The 24709-nt window shown below is 40.9% G+C and overlaps 1 protein-coding gene across 1 annotated transcript in view; it reads left to right on the top strand.

The window, feature by feature from the left end:
• EFL1 (elongation factor like GTPase 1) overlaps nt 1-24709 on the top strand; it is an 869365-nt gene that overhangs the window by 85157 nt on the left and 759499 nt on the right. Inside the window, exon 12 of the mRNA XM_053717412.1 lies at nt 13895-13994. Coding sequence (XP_053573387.1) covers nt 13895-13994 — 100 coding nt within the window. The remainder of the gene's footprint in view (nt 1-13894; nt 13995-24709) is intronic.

The following is a 24709-nucleotide window of genomic DNA, read 5'->3' as shown; positions in this document are numbered from 1 at the left end:
AAACATATATCACCGAAAATTTGAAGAAGGGGTTCATTCAACCATCTACTTCCCCAGCAGGAGCTGGCATATTCTTTGTCAAAAATAAGGACCAAACCCTGAGACCCATAATTGACTACCGAGAATTAAACAAGAGGACTGTGAAAAATCGGTACTCTTAACCATTGATCCCAGAACTTATTGAACGTCTCAGTGAAGCTCAAGTTTACACTAAATTAGACCTTAGAAGCGCATATAACCTCATTCGCATCAGAAAAGGGGACGAATGGCTCACAGCCTTCAGAACTCATTATGGGTTGTATGAATACAATGTGATGCCATTCAGCCTCTGCAATGCGCCCGCAACATTCCAACATCTCATTAACAATGTTTTCAGAGATCTGCTAGATACCTGTGTTGTGGTATACCTCGATGACATCCGTGTATATTACAAAAATATGAAGGATCATCAAAAACATGTGAGATGGGTTCTTTCCCGTTTACGTCAGCATCATCTGTACACCAAGCCTGAGAAGTGTCTTTTTCATACAACAGAAATAACATTCCTTGGATATCATATCTCTCCAAAAGGTATAGTAATGGACAATGCAAAAATAGAAGCGATAAAGACTTGGCCAGTACCTTCCTCAAAAAAGGAACTACAGCGTTTCCTGGGTTTCACAAACTACTACAGGAAATTCATCAAGAATTACTCAACACTTGCTAAACCCCTCACTTCTCTCACAAGTATCAAGGTTCCATTCCAATGGTCATCAGCAACGCAAAGCATTTTCGATACATTGAAACAGTCTTTCTGCCAAGCACCTATCTTACGCTTTCCGAATCCAGATTCCCAATACATCTTTTAAGTAGATGCCTCTGACTACGCCTTAGGATCTATTCTGTCACAACAAGAATCACCAGAGAAACTTATACATCCAGTTGCCTACTACTCCAGGGTGATGACCTCCGCTGAATATAGCTACCCAGTAGGTGAGAAGGGAACTGTTGGTGATAAAGGCATCCCTGGAAACACTGACAACACCTCCTTGAAGGAACTAAGTTCCCTATCTCATCTATATTGACCATAAGAATTTGAAACACCTACAGACTAACAGAACACTATCTGCACAACAACTCAGATGGAGCCTATTCCTCTCCAGATTCAAATTCCACATCACTTATAGGCCTGGAAGCAAGAATGGCAAGGCCGACGCCTTATCAAGGAAGGACAGGAAACCAACAACTTTCAACCAACCTTCCCCAGTAATTCCAATTGAACAAATCATAGCACTAACTCCTAGCTTTCCAGAATAATTGAAACAGAGACAAACAGAGGATATCTCTGCACCAAAGGAACAACTCATACTACGTCCAGATGGATATCTATACCATGAAGACAAACTCTATATACCTCTAACTTTACGAACGACCATCCTTAAAGATCACCAATGGCTGGACATCCTGGCATTACAAAGACCATTAATTTGATTAAAAGGTCTTATTGGTGGCCTTTCTTATCCCGATCAGTCAAAGATTATATTGATTCATGTCCTATATGTACCAGTCTGTAAAAACTGATAGGAAAAGGCCTTATGGGTTACTTATGTCTCTCCCAATACCCGACAGACCCCTGGCGAATCCATAGGAATGGATTTCATAGTGGACCTTCCTAACTCGAGCAGCCATAACACGGTCTTTGTCGTGGTAGACCTCTTTTCCAAAATGGCTCACTTCATACCTTATCACGTTACCCACGTCCTCAGAAACTGCCAGCTTGTTCATCAGTAACATCATCAAACTGCATGGCATGCCACAGACCATCATCTCCGACAGGGGAACCCAATTTATCTCCCGTTTCTGGAGACAGTTATGTGTAATTATGCAAGTTGAAACATCGCTACAGCACCTCATTCACCCACAGACCAATGGCCAGACCGAGAGAGTTAACCAATGGATATAACAGTACCTCAGGTGCTATTGCTCAAACCAACAAAACCATTGGTTTCAGAGCCTATCTATGGCGGAATTCGCATATAACAACTCTGTAAACTCTACTACCCGCAAATCACCATTCTTTGCAAATTATGGGTTCCATCCCTCATTCCATTTACAACCCCATTCCGACACCACCTGTCCTCAAGTGGATGACACCACCAACTCTTTTCTGGACCTTTTCCAACACTTAAAGGAGAATATTGCCGAAGCACAAAAGAACCAGAAACATTACTATGATCTCAGAAGACGCCCTCCACCCACATATAAAGTGGGAGATAAAGTCTGGTTATCCACGAAAAATATTAAGCTCAAAAAACCTAGTAAGAAACTCAGTGTAGCTTTTATTGGACCTTTTCAGATTACCAAAGTTGTGAATGACAATGCTGTTACCCTTGACAATGTTACAGCGGGACATAAACCTCCTAAAAGGATTATGACTCGTTCTACTGGAGCAGTGGCTTCCTCTTGGGCCTATAAGAACAAGGCCTCTATGGATCAGATTTGTAAGGCGGCTACCTGGTCCTCCTTACATACTTTTTCAAAATTTTACAAGTTTGATGTTTTTGCTTCAGCTGAAGCAGCTTTCAGGGGAGATGTTTTGCAGGCTGTGGTGCCCTCAGATTAGGGTCCACCTATCTTTTTGTCCCTCTTGTTATCATTCAATGTACTCTAGAGCTTGGGTATAAGTTTCCCAACAGTAAGAAATGATGCCGTGGACTCTCCTTATATTAAGAAGGAAAACATAAATTATGCTTACCAGATAATTTAATTTAATTTTGTATAAGGAGAGTCCACGGCCCCCGCCCGTGTTCTCCGATGGGTGGCCCTCTAAATAATATTTTTCTTCTGGCACTATTTATACCCTGATATTTCTCCTACTGTTTCTTGTTCCCTCAACAGAATGACTGGGGGATGGGGAAGTTGGAGAGGTATTTTTAAGCCTTTGGCTGGGGTGTCTTTGCCTCCTCCTGGTGGCCGGGTTCAGTATTCCCAACAGTAAGGAATGATGCAGTGGACTCTCCTTATACAGAAGGAAATGAAATTATTTGGTAAGCATAATTTATGTTTTTCATATGCAATATTTAGAGGCTGAATCTGGTTAGCCTAAATATAAGTTCCCCATGAAGTGCACTGAAGTTTTCTTGGTGTTTCATTTTCAATATCTGATACCAAAAACACAGCAAAAATATGCAGCTGAGATTATTTTACTCCCTTTTACTTTATGTGGACACCATCTCTCTAAAATATTTTTTTATGTTTTAAAAAGCAGTGAACACTAAATATATATTGAATATTTCCCTAAAGTTATTAAAAAAATAACCATTATACTTATTAAAGAGACATAAACCCCAACGTTTTTCTTCATTCTATTGTTATCTTTTTTTTTAAAGCAGGGATGTAAGCTTAGGAGCATGCACCTTGTTGGCAGCACTATATGGCAAGGAATGTTAGCCATATAAAGAGTATACTAGATGGCAGCACTATTTCCTGCCATGTAGTGCTTCAGACACCTACCTAGGTATCTCTTCAACAAAGAATACGATGGGAACAAAGCAAATTTGATAGGAGTAAATTAGAGACTTTTTAAAATCGTGTGCTCTGTCTAAATCACAAAATAAATTGTTTGAGTTTTTATATCCCTTTAAGGAACGTGACATTGGAAAAACTTTTTTTGTAAAACTAAGCTCTATCTGGCAATGGGATCTTATTATTATTATTATTTTATAACTAACAGTCAGGGAGCATACGTATCCTTCCTATTCATGTTGCAAACGTACCTGTATGCAGGTATGTATATGGCCCACTGGCAAAAAAATGTATCCTCACTTACATGAAAGAGTTCTTCAACAGCTAGATAATGTTTTACAGATACATTAATCACTACAAAAATGATAAACAAAATTATATATTCAAAACAAAGATTAAGAGATTAATAAACAGATGCATTTTTAAAGTATATTAGTTTTTTAAATATTGAAGAAAAAAGTGTAAAGTTGTAGTTTTATCTGCCATGCTGAGGTCAGCAATAAAGCTGTAAAGGAGTTATGCTTAGGGAGTCACGTGATCACATACGTGACGTCATGCTCACTCTCTCTGCAACTTTAGATTACTTTTGCAGTGCCAGCCTCACACAGCATGTGACAATTAAATTTGATTGTCAGTGTGAGAAGATTAGAACAGTCAGAGATCGTGAGCAGAGTGACCCTGGTTATTATCATCGCATATTCAGTTACAAGTGAGGTATGTGGCATCTCAGTTTAATTTATATTAATATCACCCACTGCCATACACACACAAAAAAGAAGTGTGTGTATGTATGTGTATATATATATATATATATATATATATGCAAGACACACATGGGGTATATATATATATATTTATATACTGTGTGTGTATATATATATATATATATATATATATATATTGTGTGTGTGTGTATGTATGTGTATATATATATATATGTATGTGTGTGTATATATATATATATATATATATATATACTGTATGATTGTATATATACTGTATATACTGTGTGTTTTATATATATATATTATATATATATATATACATATATATATATATAAATATATACTGTGTGTGTGTGTGTGTATGTGTGTATATATATATATATATATATACATATATATATATATATATATATATATATATATATATATATATATATATACTGTGTGTGTATGTGTATATATATATATATATATATAATATATATACACTGTGTATATACTGTATGTGTGTATGTATGTATGTATGTGTATGTATATATATATATATAACGAAACAAGAAGCTTCCACTCTCTTGGATTTGTGAAAAAGTGCTTTACTTAGCACAAAAAAGTGACGTTTCGGGGGTCAATCACCCCTTCACCAGACCAAACGGTCTGATGAAGGGGTGATTGATCCCGAAACATCACTTTTTTGTGCTAATTAAAGCACTTTTTTCACAAATCCAGCGAGTTCAAGCTTTCTTGTTTCGTTTATTGTTATTTTTGCCTGCACCCTGGTGGATGCTTTTTGAGTGGGAGTGTGCTTTGTTGCTACAATATATATATTATATATATATATAATATATATATATATAGATATATATACACATATATACATTATAATATATACATATACATACATAGAGAAATGCACTCACAGGAACGAACATCCAGCTCAATACCATTGTTAGCCTGTTCTGTGGCGATTTACCACCCTGGGTGCAACTTCTTTTAGCCCAGCAATGCTTTTCACAGAGTAAAACTTTCCTGTAGTATATCAGTCTGATCCCGACTATTACGGTCAGTCCAGCACCGAAATACAGGCAATTCTTCTATGAACAAGGAACACAGCAACCCCAGACGATCGTTTCGGCCTTCATTTGGCCTCGTCAGTGAGGTGTAGCCACATTCCTCTAAGCACACTGAGCAAGGAGTCCACGTCTGGTTGCCCATTTTTTCCCTTAGGGAGACTAAATACGTACATAGAGAAATGCACTCACAGGAACGAACATCCAGCTCAATACCATTGTTAGCCTGTTCTATGGCGATTTACCACCTGGGTGCAACTTCTTTTAGCCCAGCAATGCTTTTCACAGAGTAAAACTTTCCTGTAGTATATCAGTCTGATCCCGCCTATTACGGTCAGTCCAGCACCGAAATACTAGGCAATTCTTCTCTGAACAAGGAACACAGCAACCCCAGACGATCGTATTCGGGCCTTCATTGGGCCTCGTCAGTGAGGTGTAGCCACATTCCTCTAAGCACACTGAGCAAGGAGTCCAAGTCTGGGTTCCGCCCTTTTTCCCTTAGGGAGACTAAATACATACATAGAGAAATGCACTCACAGGAACGAACATCCAGCTCAATACCATTGCTAGCCTGTTGCAATGCTTTTCACAGAGTAAAACTTTCCTGTAGTATATCAGTCTGATCCCGCCTATTACGGTCAGTGCAGCACCGAAATACCAGGCAATTCTTCTCTGAACAGTAAAGTTCCACTCTGTGAAAAGTATTACTGGGCTAAAAAGTTGCACCAGGTGGTAAATCGCCATAGAACAGGCTAACAATGGTATTGAGCCAGTTGTTAGTTCCTGTGAGTGCACTTCTCTCTGTATGTATTTAGTCTCCCTATGGGAAAAAGGGGCAACCAGACGTGGACTCCTTGCTCAGTGTGCTTAGAGGAATATGGCTACACCTCACTGACGAGGCCCAATGAAGGCCGAAACGATCGTCTGGGGTTGCTGTGTTCCTTGTTCAGAGAGGAATTGCCTGGTATTTTGGCGCTGGACTGACTGTAATAAGCGGGATCAGACTGATATACTACATACGGGGGGGGGGGGCGGGGGGGGGCGGGATGGGATACCACAAAAATGAGTGTAGTAAAAGGCAGGGTGATACTTATGATTTCTCTATACCTCTTGATAGATCGAAGATAATACATTCATTAGTCAAATGTTATTGGTTTAGAAATGTATAGGGGACTATAAAGCATGTGAGTATCGGGTATTAACGCTCAATTAAGCTGTAGGGGTATACTGACCATATTGCCGCTTTAAAAAAGAGACACATGAAAAATACATATGTCAGGGGGTGTTTTCAGGGCTGTTTAAAGAATTTTTTTGTATAAAAACCCTGACATGTATTTCTCCAACATTGGTGTGTACCGGTCCACGGCGTCATCCTTACTTGTGGGATATTCTCTTCCCCAACAGGAAATGGCAAAGAGTCCCAGCAAAGCTGGCCATATAGTCCCTCCTAGGCTCCGCCCACCCCAGTCATTCTCTTTGCCGTTGCACAGGCAACATCTCCACGGAGATGGTTAAGAGTTTTTTGGTGTTTAAATGTAGTTTTTATTCTTCTATCAAGTGTTTGTTATTTTAAAATAGTGCTGGTATGTACTATTTACTCTGAAACAGAAAAGGATGAAGATTTCTGTTTGTAAGAGGAAGATGATTTTAGCAGACAGTAACTAAACTCGATTGCTGTTTCCACAGAGGACTGTTGAGATGAAGTAACTTCAGTTGGGGGAAACAGTTAGCAGACTTTTCTGCTTAAGGTATGACTAGCCATATTTCTAACAAGACCATGTAATGCTGGAAGGCTGTCATTTCCCCTCATGGGGACCGGGTAAGGCCATTTTCTTAGTCAAACATAAAAGAATAAAGGGGCTTAAAAAAAGGGGCTTAAAAACTGGTAGACATTTTTATGGGCTAAAACGATTGCTTTATTGGGACATATTATGCAGATTTTAGCTAACAATTGGCATTATAATCTTGGGGAACGTTTAAAAAAACGGCAGGCACTGTGTTGGGACACCTTTTTTAGTCTGGGGGCCTTTCTAGTTATAGACTGAGCCTCATTTTCGCGCCATTACTGCGCAGTTGTTTTTGGAGAGCAAGGCATGCAGATGCATGTGTGAATATCTAAAATTCACTAAAAAAGCTTATAGAAGGCGTCATTTGGTATCCGTATTCCCCTCTGGGCTTGGTTGGGTCTCAGCAAAGCATATAGCTGGGACTGTATAGGGGTCAAAATTTAAAAACGGCTCCGGTTTCCGTTATTTTAAGGGTTTAAAGCTCTGAAATTTGGTGTGCAATACTTTTAATGCTTTAAGACACTGTGAAATTTTGGTAATTTTTTAACAATTCCTTCATACTTTTTCACATATTCAGTAATAAAGTGTTTTCTGTTTGAAATTTAAAGAGACAGTAACGGTTTTATTTTAAAACGTTTTTTGTGCTTGTTGACAAGTTTAAGCCTGTTTAAACATGTCCTGTACCATCAGATAAGCTATGTTCTATATGTATGAAAGCCAATGTGTCTCCCCATTTAAATTTATGTGATAATTGTGCCATAGTGTCCCAAACAAAGTAAGGACAGTAATGCCACAGATAATGATATTGCCCAAGATGATTCCTCAAATGAGGGGAGTAAACATGATACTACATCATCCCCTACTGTGTCTACACCAGTTTTGCCCATTACAGGAGGCCCCTAGTACATCTAGTGCGCCAATACTTATTACCATGCAACAATTAACGGCTGTAATGGATAACTCCATAGCAAATCTTTTATCCAAAATGCCTACTTATCAGAGGAAAGCGCGATTGCTCTGTTTTAAAACACTGAAGAGCAAGAGGGCGCTGATGATAACTGTTCTGACATACCCTCACACCAATCTCAAGGGGCCATGAGGGAGGTTTTGTCTGATGGAGAAATCTCAGATTCAGGAAAAAATTTCTCATCAAGCTGAACCTGATGTTGTGACATTTAAATTTAAATTAGAACATCTCCGCAGCACTGCTTAAGGAGGTGTTATCTACTCTGGATGATTTGACAATTTGGTCATTCCAGAGAAATTATGTAAGATGGACAAGTTCCTAGAGGTTCCGGTGCCCCCCCGACGCTTTTCCTATACCCAAGCGGGTGGCGGACATAGTAAATAAAGAGTGGGAAAAGCCCGGCATACCTTTTGTCCCCCCCCCCCTATATTTAAGAAATTATTTCCTATAGTCGACCCCAGAAAGGATCTTATGGGCAGACAGTCCCCAAGGTCGAGGGGGGGCGGTTTCTACTCTAAACAAACGCACTACTATTCCTATCGAAGATAGTTGGTGCTTTCAAAGATCCTATGGATAAAAAATTAGAGGGGTTTGGCTTAAAAAGATGTTTGTACAGCAAGGTTACCTTCTACAACCAATTTCATGCATTGTTCCTGTCACTACTACGGCAGCGTTTTTTCTGGTTTGAGGAACTAGAAAAGGTCGCTCAGTAGAGAATCTTCATATGAGGAGGTTATGGACAGAGTTCACGCACTTAAATTGGCTAACTCCTTTTGTTTTAGATGCTTGCTTTGCAATTAGCTAGACTAGCGGCGAAAAATTCAGGGTTTGCTATCGTGGCGCGCAGAGCGCTTTGGCTAAAGTCTTGGTCAGCGGATGTGTCTTCCAAGACAAAATTGCTTAACATTCCTTTTCAAAGGTTAAACATTATTTTGGACCAGATTTGAAAGAGATTATTTCAGACATCACTGGGGGAAAAGGGCATGCCCTCCCACAGGATAGGTCTTTTAAGGCTAAAAATAAGCCTAATTTTCGTCCCTTTCGCAGAAACGGACCAGCCTCTAATTCCTGCAGCCTCTAAGCAAGAGGGTAATACTTCACAAACCCAAACCAGCCTGGAAACCAATGCAAGGCTGGAACAAGGGTAAGCAGGCCAAGGAAGCCTACCACTGCTACCAAAACAGCATGAAGGGGATAGCCCCCGATCCGGGACCAGGATCTAGTGGGGGGCAGACTCTCTCTCCTTTGCTCAGGCTTGGGCAAGAGATGTTCAGGGATCCTTGGGCGCTAGAAATAGTTTTCTCAAGGTTATCTCTTGGAATTCAAGGACTACCCCCAAGGGGAAGGTTCCACAGGTCTCACTTATCCTCAAACCAAATAAAGAGACAGGCATTCTTACATTGTGTAGAAGACCTGTTAAAGATGGGAGTGATACATCCAGTTCCAATAAAGAGAACAAGGAATGGGATTTTATTCCCAATCTGTTCGTAGTTCCCAAAAAAGAGGGAACATTCAGACCAATTTTGGATCTAAAGATCCTAAACAAATTTCTCAGGGTACCATCGTTTCAAAATGGAAACTATTCGTACGATCCTACACCACCATCCAGGAAAGTCAATTTATGACTTACCGTGGATTTAAAGGATGCGTACCTACATATTCCTATCCACAAGGAACATCATCAGTTCCTAAGGTTCGCTTTTCTTCTGGACAAGCATTACCAGTTTGTGGCACTTCAATTCGGATTAGCCACTGCTCCAAGGATTTTCACAAAGGTACTAGGGTCCCTTCTAGCGGTTCTAAGACGAAAGGGGCATTGCAGTAGTACCTTACTTGGACGACATCCTAATTCAAGCGTCGTCCCTGTCAAAAGCAAAGGCTCATACGGACATCGTCCTAGCCTTTCTCAGATCTCACGGATGGAAGGTGAACAAAGAAAAAAGTTCTCTGTCCCCGTCAACAAGAGTTTCCCTTCTTGGAACAATTAATAGATTCCTTAGAAATGAGGATTTTTCTGACAGAGGTCAGAAAATCAAAACTTCTAAGCTCTTGCAAGTAACTTCATTCTGTTCCTCGTCCTTCCATAGCGCAGTGCATGGAAGTAATAGGATTGATGGTTGCAACAATGGACATAGTTCCTTTTGCACGAATTCATCTAAGACCATTACAACTGTGCAGTGCTCAGACAGTGGAATGGGGGGATATACAGACTTGTCTCCAATGATTCAAGTAGATCAAGAAGACCAGAGATTCCTCTGTTGGTGGCTGACCCTGGACAATCTGTCACAGGGAATGAGCTTCCGCAGACCAGAGTGGGTCATTGTCACGACCGACGCCAGTCTAGTGGGCTGGGGCGCGGTCTGGGAATCCCTGAAAGCTCAGGGTCTATCGTCTCGGGAAGAGTCTCTTCTCCCGATAAAACATTCTGAACTGAAGGCGATATTCAATGCTTTCCACAGCTTGGCCTCAACTAGCAAAGGCCAAATTCATAAGGTTTCAATCAGACAACATGACGACCGTTGTCATATATCAATCATCAGGGGGGAACAAGGAGTTCCCTGGCGATGAAAGAAGTGACCAAGATAATTCAATGGGCGGAGAATCACTCCTGCCACTTGTCTGCGATCCACATCCAGGAGTGGAAAATTGGGAAGCGGATTTTCTTGAGTCGTCAGACATTCCATCCGGGGGAGTGGGGAACTCCATCGAGGAAATCTTTGCCCAAATAACTCAATTATGGGGCATTCCAGACATGGATCTGATGGCGTCTCGTCAGAACTTCAAGGTTCCTTGCTACGGGTCCAGATCCAGGGATCCCAAGGCGACTCTAGTAGATGCACTAGTAGCACCTTGGACCTTCAACCTAGCTTATGTATTCCCACCGTTTCCTCTCATTCCCAGGCTGGTAGCCAGGATCAATCAGGAGAGGGCCTCTGTGATCTTGATAGCTCCTGCGTGGCCACGCAGGACTTGGTATGCAGACCTGGTGAATATGTCATCGGCTCCACCATGGAAGCTACCTTTGAGACAGGACCTTCTTGTTCAGGGTCCATTCGAACATCCGAATCTGGTTTCCCTCCAACTGACGGCTTGGAGATTGAACGCTTGATTTTATCAAAGCGTGGGTTTTCAGATTCTGTAATAGATACTCTGATCAGGCTAGAAAGCCTGTAACTAGAAAAATTTACCATAAAATATGGAAAAAAATATATCTGTTGGTGTGAATCCAAAGGATTCCCATGGAACAAGATAAAAATTCCTAAGGATTCTATCCTTTCTACAAGAAGGTTTGGAGAAAGGATTATCTGCAAGTTCTCTAAAGGGGACAGATCTCTGCTTTATTCTGTATTTACTTCACAAAAGACTGGCAGCGTGCCAGAAGTTCAAGCATTTGTTCAGTGCTCTGGTTAGGATCAAGCCTGTTTACAGACCTTTGACTCCTCCCTGGAGTCTAAAATCTAGTTCTTTCAGTTCTTCAAGGGGTTCCGTTTGAACCTTTACATTCCATAGATATTAAGTTACTATCTTGGAAAGTTTTGTTTTTAGTTGCAATTTCTTCTGCTAGAAGAGTTTCAGAGTTATCTGCTCTGCAGTGTTCTCACCCTATCTGGTGTTCCATGCAGATAAGGTGGTTTTGCGTACTAAGCATGATTTTCTTCCGAAAGTTGTTTCCAACAAAAATATTAACCAGGAGATAGTTGTACCTTCTTGTGTCCGAATCCAGTTTCAAAGAAGGAACGTTTGTTACACAATTTGGACGTAGTCCGTGCTCTAAAATTCTATTTAGAGGCTACTAAAGATTTCAGAACAAACATCTTCCTTGTTTGTTGTTTATTCGTGGTAAAAGGAGAGGTCAAAAAGCGACTTCTACCTCTCTTTCCTTTTGGCTTAAAAGCATTATCCGATTGGCTTATGAGACTGCCGGAGCGGCAGCCTCCTGAAAAGAATCACAGCTCACTCCACTAGGCTGTGGCTTCCACCTGGGCCCTTCAAGAACGAGGTTCTGTTGACCAGATATGTAAGGCAGCGACTTGGTCTTCTCTGTCACACTTTTGCCAAATTTTACAAGATTTGATACTTTTGCTTCTATCTGAGGCTATTTTTGGGAGAAAGGTTTTGCAGAAGGCCGTGGTGCCTTCCATTTAGGTGACCTGATTTGCTCCCTCCCTTCATCGTGTCCTAAAGCTTTGGTATTGGTTCCCACAAGTAAGGATGACGCCGTGGACCGGACTACACCAATGTTGGAGAAAACAGAATTTAGGCTTACCTGATAAATTACTTTCTCCACGGTGTGTCCGGTCCTACGGCCCGCCCTGGTTTTTTTAATCAGGTCTGATGGAATTATTTTCTCTAACTACAGTCACCACGGTACCAATATGGTTTCTCTATTATATATTTCCTCCTGTCCGTCGGGTCGAATGACTGGGGTGGGCGGAGCCTAGGAGGGACTATATTGCCAGCTTTGCTGGGACTCTTTGCCATTTCCTGTTGGGGAAGAGGATATCCCCACAAGTAAGGAGTGACGCCGTGGACCGGACACAACCGTTGGAGAAAAGTAATTTATCAGGTAAGCATAAATTCTGTTTTTTCATATGTGTACCTTTTAAAGCGGCAAATATGGTCACCCTATGTAGGGGCCTATTTAACAAAGGTCTGTCGGACCTGATCCGACAGTGTGGATCAGGTCCCGACAGACCTCACTGAATGTGGAGAGCAATGCGCTCTCTGTATTCAGCATTGCACCAGCAGCTCTTGTGAGCTGCTGGTGCAACGCTGCCCCCTGTAGATTCGCGGTCAATCGGCCGCTAGCAGGGGATGTCAATCAGCCCGATCGTACTCGATCGGGTTGAATTGCGGCGATGTCTGTCCACCTGCTCAGAGCAGGCGGACAGGTTATGGATAGCAGCGGTCTTTAGACTGCTGCTTCATAACTGCTGTTTCTGGCAAGTCTGCAGGGCTCACCAACAATACGGGCCCTAAAGCTCCATCCGGAGCGTTGATAAATAGGCCCTGTAGTGTTTGCCTAAGGTTACCAGCTGTTCACCAGAAAAATACTGTATCACCTGTCTGTGACTGGACACAAATGGTAGACAGGGGGTTCACACAAGGCCCCTCAAAAGCTCTCACTGAGCCACCACTCTTGAACCCATAAGTGTGTATTTTTCACAACTAAGCAGTCATTTTACCCCTTTGGCTGCCAGTAACATGCAAATCAATTATTTTACCTAGTTGACTGCCATTAACAAATGTAAGCCAAAGTGATTTGCTTATCTTGACTTCCCCTCTCTTCTTTCTGCTCCATATTTGTAATGCTTTTAGCTAACACTCATAGACTTTAGAAGAAAAAAAAATATAGACAAAAATATAGAAGTGTCCATTATTTTTGTTAAGATTTTACTGGATAGCCTGCTAAATTACAGGATTGTCCAGCTGAATACTGGACACTTGGCAACCCTAAGGTTTGGCCTATTTAATATTGCAAGATGTTAAAATACATAAACTAAAACGTTAGCGCACAGAGACAGTTATTCAATTATTTTTGTAAGAAAAGAGAACATTGCACACCCATTTTTTGGTTTTTTTTTCCTAGTAGTTATATAGTTAAAACCTCTATGTACAAACTTGAAGCATGAAGACAATATTAAGCAGAGTCAGTTCTCCTGAGTGACTGTTCCTTTAAATTTAATCTTACAGTAAATTAAATAACTTGAGCTCAGTCCCAAGGCTCTGAAGAAATAATATACTCTGCCTGTACAGTAAGTACAGACAGGAACTATCGATCAGCCTTTAAACTTGACCTGATTTTTTGTTTGTTTTGATAAATGTTTTTTTTTCTTGCCTCAGATTTTCTGCAGTGTCGAGGTGAGGAGACTGCACCAGTCATTATTTTTGTTTCCAAAATGTTTGCTGTCGATGCAAAAGCTCTACCGCAGAATAAGGTGAGGTAAGGAGTCAATAACTTCACAGGGTAAATGTTACCATAGTTAACTTGCTTTCTTATTTGCAATAACTTAAGTAATCTGTATACTCAAACCAAATGGTATCTGGTGTGATTTTAAAAAAAGAAATATTTTTTAATATTACATGTGCTTAGTATATCTGGACTAACTGCCTGCATTTTGTCTTGTCTTGCCGTAGTCTCTTGATCACAGACTTAGAGACATGTGTAGCGTTGTGATCAATTAACAGACCAGTCACGTATGAAAACTTTCTGAATACATTAACACCTTGTATGCTGCAATTTTTTTTCAATGGACAAACTCCTTCCAAGACTTGCCTTATGTGTTGGAGCCAATGCAGACCTGTTACTGGAGTAGACAGTGGCTAGTTTGTTTTTTAAAAAAAATCCAACCTAAGCTAACTTAGGGACAGATATGAATAAGCTAATACAATGATTAATCAATTAATGCTTTGTAAATCATATCTGCAGAATTTAGACACCCTGGGTATTTATCTAGAAGTATTTTGACACATTATTTAACCCCTTTATCACCAAATGGCAGAAAATAAAATTTAGTGGTAAAAAAAACACTTTATTAAAATTAATTTTACACTTTTTTAACTGTACTGTGACAGAAGAGAGGCTGTCACAGTGTTCACATGACCATGGACCACTTTTTTGTGCATTACTGGACTGCCTCACTCCTAATGCATCCAGTGATTGGCCACTGAGCCTGATTCCATCATGCACTGGGGCATGCTAGTATCTAGACTCCATTTTAAGTATACACTCACTGTCACTGGCTTTCACAGTGATTGTATACATAGTAACTGTCATTTTTGACAGTAACTGTACTGCTACTGACTAGCCTCACATGCAGGCTTCCAGGAGCAGCATGAGATACCCGCTGATCACAAAGCGCATATCATGAATGGAGATACCCTCTGACAGGCATGGGATTACTGGGACACCCTGTTTCTGCGATCACTTCCTTGGGGTGTACTCCATTACGCTATTTCTGCACTTACTCCTGAAGCATGCAGAAATAGTGGTCGCCCACAGCACTGAGGATGACGCACTAACAGCCCAGGACACAAACTCCGTACAGGGTATGGCGCTGGTTCTTAATGGCTAAATGACCTGCGACTTACACTGTATGGCGCTAGTCGTTTACGATTTAAACAAGTTTCCAGTTTACTTTTAATATCCAATTTACTGTATTTTCTTGTAGACTTTGTTGAAAACCATATCTAGATTAGCTCAAGAGCAGTAATGCACTATTGGGAGGTGGCTTCATATGTATGTTACTTGTCATTGGCTCACCATATACTGTATATTCAACTAGTTCCCTGCAGTGCATTGCTACTTCTTCAGCAAAGGATACCAAAAAAAAACATTTTAAGTTGGAAAGTTGTTCAAAATGTCATGCTCATGAGCATTTTTTTTTCTTCACTGTCGCTTTAATGGTGCTCTGTTTTTCTCTTGTTAAGTGTATTCAGTCCACGGGTCATCCATTACTTATGGGATTATATCTCCTTCCCAACAGGAAGTTGCAAGAGGATCACCCAAGCAGAGCTGCTATATAGCTCCTCCCCTCACATGTCATATCCAGTCATTCTCTTGCAACTCAACTAGATAGGTCGTTGTGAGAGGTCTGTGGTGTTTTTATACTTAGTTTATTTCTTCAATCAAAAGTTTGTTATTTTAAATGGCACCGGAGTGTGCTGTTTGTTCTCAGGCAGTATTTAGAAGAAGAATCTGCCTGCGTTTTCTATGATCTTAGCGGAAGTAACTAAGATCCACTGGTTGTTCTCGCACATTCTGAGGAGTGGGGTAACTTTCAGAAAGGGAATAGCATGCGGGGAATCCTGCAAACGAGGTATGTGCAGTAAATTATTTTTCTAAGGAATGGAATTGACTAAGAAAATACTGCTGATACCAATGTAATGTAAGTACAGCCTTAAATGCAGCAGCGACTGGTATCAGGCTGATGAATGTATGTACAATAAGTAATTTTCTAAGGAATGGAATTTGACTAAGAAAATACTGTTAATACCGAAGTATTGTATAAGCCTTAACTGCAGTAGAAGCGACTGGTAGCAGGCTTATTAATAACACTATCTAACTTTTAAAGTGTATGTTTAAAACGTTTACTGGCATGTTATTCGTTTTTTGTGAGGTACTTTGGTGATAAATCTTTTGGGGCATGAAATTTTCCACATGGCTGTTTTCTATATAGAAACGATTAACTGAGGTTTCCCACTGTTGTAATAGGAGTGGGAGGAGCCTATTTTAGCGCTTTTTTGCGCAGTAAAAATTCAGTTTCAGTCTTCCTGCTTCTTCCTCCTTGATCCAGGACGTCTCTAGAGAGCTCAGGGGTCTTCAAAAGTCATTTTGAGGGAGGTAATCAGTCACAGCAGACCTGTGACTGTGTTTGACTGTGATAAAAAACGTTAATTGTTAAATTGATTATCCGTTTTTGGGTATTAAGGGGTTAATCATCCATTTGCTAGTGGGTGCAATACTTTTCTAACTTAATACATTTACTGTGAAGATTTGGTTGCTATAACTGATTTGGTTCATTGTTATTTCAACTGTGACGTTTTTTTGTGCTTCTTAAAGGCGCAGTAGCATTTTTTATATTGCTTGTAAATTTACTTGAAAGGTTTTTCCAAGCTTGCTAGTCTCACTGCGAGTCTGTTTAAACATGTCTGACACAGATGAATCTGTTTGTTCACTATGTTTGAAGGCCAATGTGGAGCCCCACAGAAATATGTGTACTAAATGTATTGATGTCACTTTGAATAAAAGTCAATCTATATCTGTAAAGAAATTATCACCAGACAACGAGGGGGAAGTTATGCCGTCTAACTCTCCTCACGTGTCAGTACCTTCGCCTCCCGCTCAGGGGGCGCGTGAAATTGTGGCGCCAAGTGCATCAGAGTGGCCCATACAAATCACTTTGCAAGACATGGCTGCTGTTATGACAGAGGTATTATCTAAATTGCCTGAATTAAGAGGCAAGCGCGATAGCTCTGGGTTAAGGACAGAGCGCGCTGATGATGTGAGAGCCATGTCTGATACTGCGTCACAATTTGCAGAACATGAGGACGGAGAGCTTCATTCTGTGGGTGACGGATCTGATCCAGGGAGACCGGATTCAGAGATTTCTCATTTTAAATTTAAGCTTGAGATCCTCCGCGTATTGCTAGGGGAGGTATTAGCGGCTCTGAATGATTGTAACACGGTTGCAATTCCAGAGAAAGTATGTAGGTTGGATAGATACTTTGCGGTACCGGTGTGTACTGACGTTTTTCCTATACCTAAAAGGCTTACAGAAATTATTAGCAAGGAGTGGGATAGACCCGGTGTGCCCTTTTCCCCACCTCCGATGTTTAGAAAAATGTTCCCGATAGACGCCACCACACGAGACTCATGGCAGACGGTCCCTAAGGTGGAGGGAGCAGTTTCTACTTTAGCTAAGCGTACCACTATCCCGGTGGAGGATAGTTGTGCTTTTTCGGATCCAATGGATAAAAAATTAGAAGGTTACCTTAAGAAAATGTTTGTTCAACAAGGTTTTATCTTACAGCCCCTTGCATGCATTGCGCCTGTCACTGCGGCTGCGGCATTCTGGTTTGAGTCTCTGGAAGAGGCCATTCGCACAGCTCCATTGGATGAGATTATGGCCAAGCTTAAAGCACTTAGCTAGCTAATGCATTTGTTTCTGATGCCGTTGTACATTTAACCAAACTAACGGCTAAGAACTCCGGATTCGCCATCCAGGCGCGCAGAGCGCTATGGCTTAAATCCTGGTCAGCTGACGTGACTTCTAAATCTAAATTGCTTAATATTCCTTTCAAAGGGCAGACCTTATTCGGGCCCGGCTTGAAAGAAATTATTGCTGACATTACTGAAGGTAAGGGTCATACTCTTCCTCAGGACAGGGCCAAGTCAAAGGCCAAACAGTCTAATTTTCGTGCCTTTCGTAATTTCAAGGCAGGAGCAGCATCAACTTCCTCCGCTCCAAAACAGGAAGGACCTGTTGCTCGTTACAGACAGGGCTGGAAAACTAACCAGTCCTGGAACAAGGGCAAGCAGGCCAGAAAGCCTTCTTCTGCCCCTAAGACAGCATGAAGAGAGGGCCCCCTATCCGGAAACGGATCTAGTGGGGGGCAGACTATCTCTCTTCGCCCAGGCTTGGGCAAGATATGTCCAGGATCCCTGGGCGTTGGAGATCATATCTCAGGGATATCTGCTGGACTTCAAAGCATCTCCTCCACAAGGGAGATTTCATCTTTCAAGGTTATCAGCAAACCAAATAGAGAAAGAGGCATTTCTACGCTGTGTGCAAGACCTCTTAGTATTGGGGGTGATCCACCCAGTTCCGCGGACGGAACAAGAGCAAGGGTTTTACTCGAATCTGTTTGTGGTTCCCAAGAAAGAGGGAACCTTCAGACCAATCTTGGACCTAAAAATCTTAAACAAATTCCTAAGAGTTCCATTATTCAAAATGGAAACTATTCGAACCATTCTACCCATGATCCAAGAGGGTCAATACATGACCACGGTAGACTTAAAGGATGCCTACCTTCATATACCGATTCACAAAGATCTTTATCGGTACCTAAGATTTGCCTTTCTAGACAGGCATTACCAGTTTGTAGCTCTTACCTTCGGGTTGGCTACGGCCCCGAGAATCTTTACAAAGGTTCTGGGCTCACTTCTGGCGGTTCTAAGACCGCGAGGCATATCGGTGGCTCCGTATCTAGACGACATCCTGATACAGGCGTCAAGCTTTCAAATGGCCAAGTCTCATACAGAGATAGTTCTGGCATTTCTGAGGTCGCATGGGTGGAAGGTGAACGTGGAAAAGAGTTCTCTATCACTACTCACAAGAGTCTCCTTCCTAGGAACTCTTATAGATTCTGTAGAGATGAAAATTTACCTGACGGAGTCCAGGTTATCAAAACTTCTAAATGCTTGCAGTGTCCTTCATTCCATTCCACGCCCGTCAGTGGCTCAGTGCATGGAAGTAATCGGCTTAATGGTAGCGGCAATGGACATAGTGCCATTTGCGCGCCTGCATCTCAGACCGCTGCAATTATGCATGCTAAGTCAGTGGAATGGGATTTACTCAGATTTGTCCCCTCTACTAAATCTGGATCAAGAGACCAGAGATTCTCTTCTCTGGTGGCTCTCTCGTGTCCATCTGTCCAAGGGTATGACCTTTCGCAGGCCAGATTGGACGATTGTAACAACAGATGCCAGCCTTCTAGGTTGGGGCGCAGTCTGGAACTCCCTGAAGGCTCAGGGATCGTGGACTCAGGAGGAGAAACTCCTCCCAATAAATATTCTAGAGTTAAGAGCAATATTCAATGCTCTTCTAGCTTGGCCTCAGTTAGCAACACTGAGGTTCATCAGATTTCAGTCGGACAACATCACGACTGTGGCTTACATCAACCATCAAGGGGGAACCAGGAGTTCCCTAGCGATGTTAGAAGTCTCAAAGATAATTTGCTGGGCAGAGTCTCACTCTTGCCACCTGTCAGCGATCCACATCCCAGGCGTAGAGAACTGGGAGGCCGGATTTTCTAAGTCGTCAGACTTTTCATCCGGGGGAGTGGGAACTCCATCCGGAGGTGTTTACTCAACTGGTCCATCGTTGGGGCAGACCAGAACTGGATCTCATGGCGTCTCGCCAGAACGCCAAGCTTCCTTGTTACGGATCCAGGTCCAGGGACCCGGGAGCGGTGCTGATAGATGCTCTGACAGCCCCTTGGGTCTTCAACATGGCTTATGTGTTTCCACCATTCCCGATGCTTCCTCAACTGATTGCCAGGATCAAACAGGAAAGAGCATCAGTGATTCTGATAGCGCCTTCGTGGCCACGCAGGACCTGGTATGCAGACCTAGTGGACATGTCGTCCTGTCCACCATGGTCTCTGCCTCTGAGGCAGGACCTTCTAATTCAGGGTCCTTTCAATCATCCAAATCTAATTTCTCTGAGACTGACTGCATGGAGATTGAACGCTTGATTCTATCAAAGCGTGGCTTCTCGGAGTCGGTTATTGATACCTTAATACAGGCTCGGAAACCTGTTACCAGAAAAATTTACCATAAGATATGGCGTAAATATTTATACTGGTGCGAATCCAAGAGTTACTCATGGAGTAAGGTTAGGATTCCTAGGATATTGTCTTTTCTACAAGAAGGTTTAGAAAAGGGCTTATCTGCTAGTTCGTTAAAGGGACAGATTTCTGCTCTGTCTATTCTTCTACACAAATGTCTGGCAGAAGTTCCAGACGTTCAGGCCTTTTGTCAGGCTTTGGCTAGGATTAGGCCTGTGTTTGACTGTTGCTCCGCCGTGGAGTTTAAACTTAGTTCTTAAAGTTCTTCAAGGTGTTCTGTTTGAACCCCTTCATTCCATTGATATTAAGCTGTTATCTTGGAAAGTTCTGTTTTTGATGGCTATTTCCTCGGCTCGAAGAGTCTCTGAGTTATCTGCCTTACATTGTGATTCTCCTTATCTGATTTTCCATTCAGACAAGGTAGTTCTGCGTACTAAACCTGGGTTCTTACCTAAGGTAGTTTCTAACAGGAATATCAATCAAGAGATTGTTGTTCCATCACTGTGTCCTAACCCTTCTTCAAAGAAGGAACGACTCTTGCATAATCTGGACGTAGTCCGTGCCCTGAAGTTCTATTTGCAGGCAACTAAAGATTTTCGTCAAACTTCTTCCCTGTTTGTCGTTTACTCTGGACAGAGGAGAGGTCAAAAAGCTTCGGCTACCTCTCTCTCTCCTTTTGGCTTTGTAGCATAATACGCTTAGCCTATGAGACTGCTGGACAGCAGCCTCCTGAAAAAGTTACAGCTCATTCCACTAGAGCTGTGGCTTCCACCTGGGCCTTTAAGAATGAGGCCTCTGTTGAACAGATTTGCAAGGCTGCAACTTGGTCTTCACTTCACACTTTTTCAAAATTTTACAAATTTGACACTTTTGCTTCTTCGGAGGCTGTTTTTGGGAGAAAGGTTCTACAGGCAGTGGTTCCTTCCGTTTAAAGTTCCTGCCTTGTCCCTCCCATCATCCGTGTACTTTAGCTTTGGTATTGGTATCCCATAAGTAATGGATGACCCGTGGACTGAATACTCTTAACAAGAGAAAACATAATTTATGCTTACCTGATAAATTTATTTCTCTTGTAGTGTATTCAGTCCACGGCCCGCCCTGTCTTTTAAGGCAGATCTAAATTTTTAATTCAAACTACAGTCACCACTGCATCCTATGGTTTCTCCTTTCTTGTCTTGTTTCGGTCGAATGACTGGATATGACATGTGAGGGGAGGAGCTATATAGCAGCTCTGCTTGGGTGATCCTCTTGCAACTTCCTGTTGGGTTTGAGATATGATCCCATAAGTAATGGATGACCCGTGGACTGAATACACTACAAGAGAAATAAATTTATCAGGTAAGCATAAATTATGTTTTTTAACTCAAACTGATTGACACAGCCTGGGCTACATAATGATCCATGGAGTTTAACCAGGTATTGCCATAGACTAGCAAACTGAACTTAACCAATTAATTTAGGCACCTACATTTCCTTTTTAAATGGTGTTATAAAAAAGCTTCTAATTTATTAGGGTGTTTCATTTTTAAATTAATGGTTGTCAGTTGCTAAGACAATAATTCCCACAGAAGAGAGAAACATAGTTAATATTCTGCAATAGGCAAGTTCCTGAGCTAGCCCTAAGCGGGACATGGCTTATCAGCTGTCTGTAGTGAGTTGTGGCTCCAGACTGGGACTTTAAACACACAGGTAACCCCAACCATTTATCTCATATTAAATTCTTCCAACAAATGTCCCTTGATATTTAGAATTTATAACACTGAAACCAGTTAAAAAACAAATGACAGATTTTTCATAAAGGGTGTTAGAAGATGATTTTTTTTTATTTTCAAGAAAACAACATGTTAATCCTACTTGTGTTTGGAATATTCAATGCTTTTTGTTAGTTTTTGTTAGAATTTTCCACATGGCTGCATCTGTATAATAGTGTCAGCCTATAATTTCAGTTTTGTTCTTTGCATTTTTAGACAACTCTAATTTTGTGTTCTGAGTTTAAATACTAACAAGTAATATTCTTTCTTCCCACCCTGTACCAGTAAAATATCACTTTTGCACTGTTTAGAATTATAGATACATGAATACTGTGTGCTGCAGCTGAGTATATTGTACTCAGTAAGGTTTAGATATAAGTTCATTAATTTAGGTACAATATTTGTTTTAGAAGAGGTTGTGAATTGTAGTGTGTACAATAAAATGAGTTAAATGAGGACTAAGCTTTCTGCATCTATTGTTAACAAAAGGGCCTGCTTTTTCATGGATGGCCAACTGGTGGCCCACGCGCAACATTTGGCTCTTTGCACAAGTCATTATGGCCAGGAAAACGCAAATCTAAGAATTTGTGAAATAGTTTTTGTGCTTCAAGGAACAAGTAGATCTAAAACAGAACAGATAAAGAAAATCGCTAGCTCAACTATAATAATATATAATTCATACTAAAAGAGGTGCATTCTGGAAAAAGTGTATGCATAAAATGTAGAAGAAAAGTGGATATGCCAAAATAATGTATATCCAAAAGCCCAGGGGTAAAGCACTCTCACTATCTAAAACGATTTAGATAGAGACAGTAGGGTAATGTGCAAAAATTTATAATTTTATGTGAGTCTGCTGTTGTGCTGACGGTGGTCTGACCTTTGGAGTCGGCAAAGCTGACGAGGGTCCACATTGTGTATACCTTGCTAGTGCTTATAAGGAACTTCACAATTGGTCTATATAGAATTGTTATATTGAACATGTCTGGTCTGCATGGGATATTTGTTAACAGCCTCTATGAATAGTTAACATTTGGCATTCAGCCTTGGCTTTTGTAATTTCCTCTAAGCCGAACTGTTCATTGCTCACTGCATATTAACGCTGACTTGCTGACCTGCTTAATTATCTATGGTGCACCATATGAAGATACCGACTGACTAGCTTTGCTCTTTGTTTTTATGTGAGGGGCCCATGTGTTATATATGTTGGTTTGTCTGTTTGTCTTCATGTGACTGGCCATATTGTTGCTCGTACTAATGTTGGTAACATCATTTTATATATATTTATGATCACATAAAATTATATATTTTTGCACAATGCCCTACTGTCTCCGTTTTTGTAAATCTTTTTAGATAGTGAGAGTGCTTTACCCCTGGGCTTTTGGATATACCTTATTTTGGCATATCCACTTTTCTTCTACATTTTATGCAGATCTAGAACTTTGTGCTTTAGTTTATTCTGGTGGGTGGCAAATATAATGACACAACAAAAAAGAGCCATCTGGAGGGGAGAACATCAGATAGAGGGTACCTGGTGTACACCTTTACCTTAATCAGTACCTCCCATGCACCCTTACCCAAATCAGTACATCCCATGCACCTAAATCAGGTACCTTTCATGCTCTTTGCCTAAATCGGGACCTTCCATGCGCCGTTTCCTAAATTAGGAACCTTTTCTGCACATTTACCTAAATTGGGTACCCTTCATCAACCTTTACCGAAATCCAGGATTTCCTCCATGCATCTTTTCCTAATTCAAGTACCTTCCATGGATCTTTACCTAAATTAGGAATCTTTTCTGCAACTTTACCTAAATCAGTTACTTAAAGAGATGTGAAAGTCAAAATTAAAGGTGCATGGTTCAGAAAGAGCGTGTTAGTGTTCTCCCCAGGACGTTTTTAGCGGGTGCACCACTGGCTGTTTTTACTGACGACCCGGCTAAAATTTTAGTCAATATTAAGCTGTTAGCAGCTATTAAAAATATTCAATTGTTATTGCACAAATTATCATTAAATACATTTATGTTACATTATGCAATTAATTTGTGCTTTGGATAGCAGAAAATGATACAATATTAGAAAATTTTACACTACCCCCACCCGGCTACTTCATAATACCACCCGGCTACTTCATAATGTCACCCGGATGGCAAAATTATATGTGGAGAACACAGTGTTATTTTAAGACACTTTTAAATTAACTTCTGTTTTTAAATTGACTTTATTCTCTTGGTACATATCCTACACTAGTGGGAGCTAGCTTGTGATTGGTGCCTCCACACATTTGTCTCTTGTGATTGGCTGACAATAGAATAAAATAGAAGTAAATTGGGAAGTTGTTTAAAATTGTATGTTCTATCTAAATCATGAAATAAGGTAGCATTTACAACCCTTAAAGGACATTAAGCAGGACTTAACTTCAACAAAATGTTTACTACTCACCATGTTTTTTTGTTTTTGTTTTCTCTTGTTCCTGCAGATCTCTTCAGAGCCGCTCAATTATTTTACTGGTTGATAAACCTCCACATTTTCATACTGGGCGCAGCCATCTTAAAGGTCACACATTCTTGCTCTCTGTGACAGAATGGGGGCACATTCACAATCAGTGATGCTACTGGCTTTTTTTTACAGCTGTATTGTGTGCTGTGTGTGTTTGGTTAACGTACACCATACAAAGCAGGAGGTTTTACATTTTTTTGCAGTTTTTTTATACACAGTTTTAAAGTTGCATAACATATAAAAAGGCCTCATGAATTTATAGAGCACTGAAGCCATTCCAAAAATGTAAACTTATGGCTCTGTATCATACGTTCTAACCCGAAGTGTACAATACAGCTGTC

This window comes from Bombina bombina, chromosome 6 (assembly GCF_027579735.1).
Source record: "Bombina bombina isolate aBomBom1 chromosome 6, aBomBom1.pri, whole genome shotgun sequence".
Taxonomy (NCBI): Eukaryota; Metazoa; Chordata; class Amphibia; order Anura; family Bombinatoridae; genus Bombina; species Bombina bombina.
This window is presented reverse-complemented; position numbering and strand designations above follow the sequence as displayed.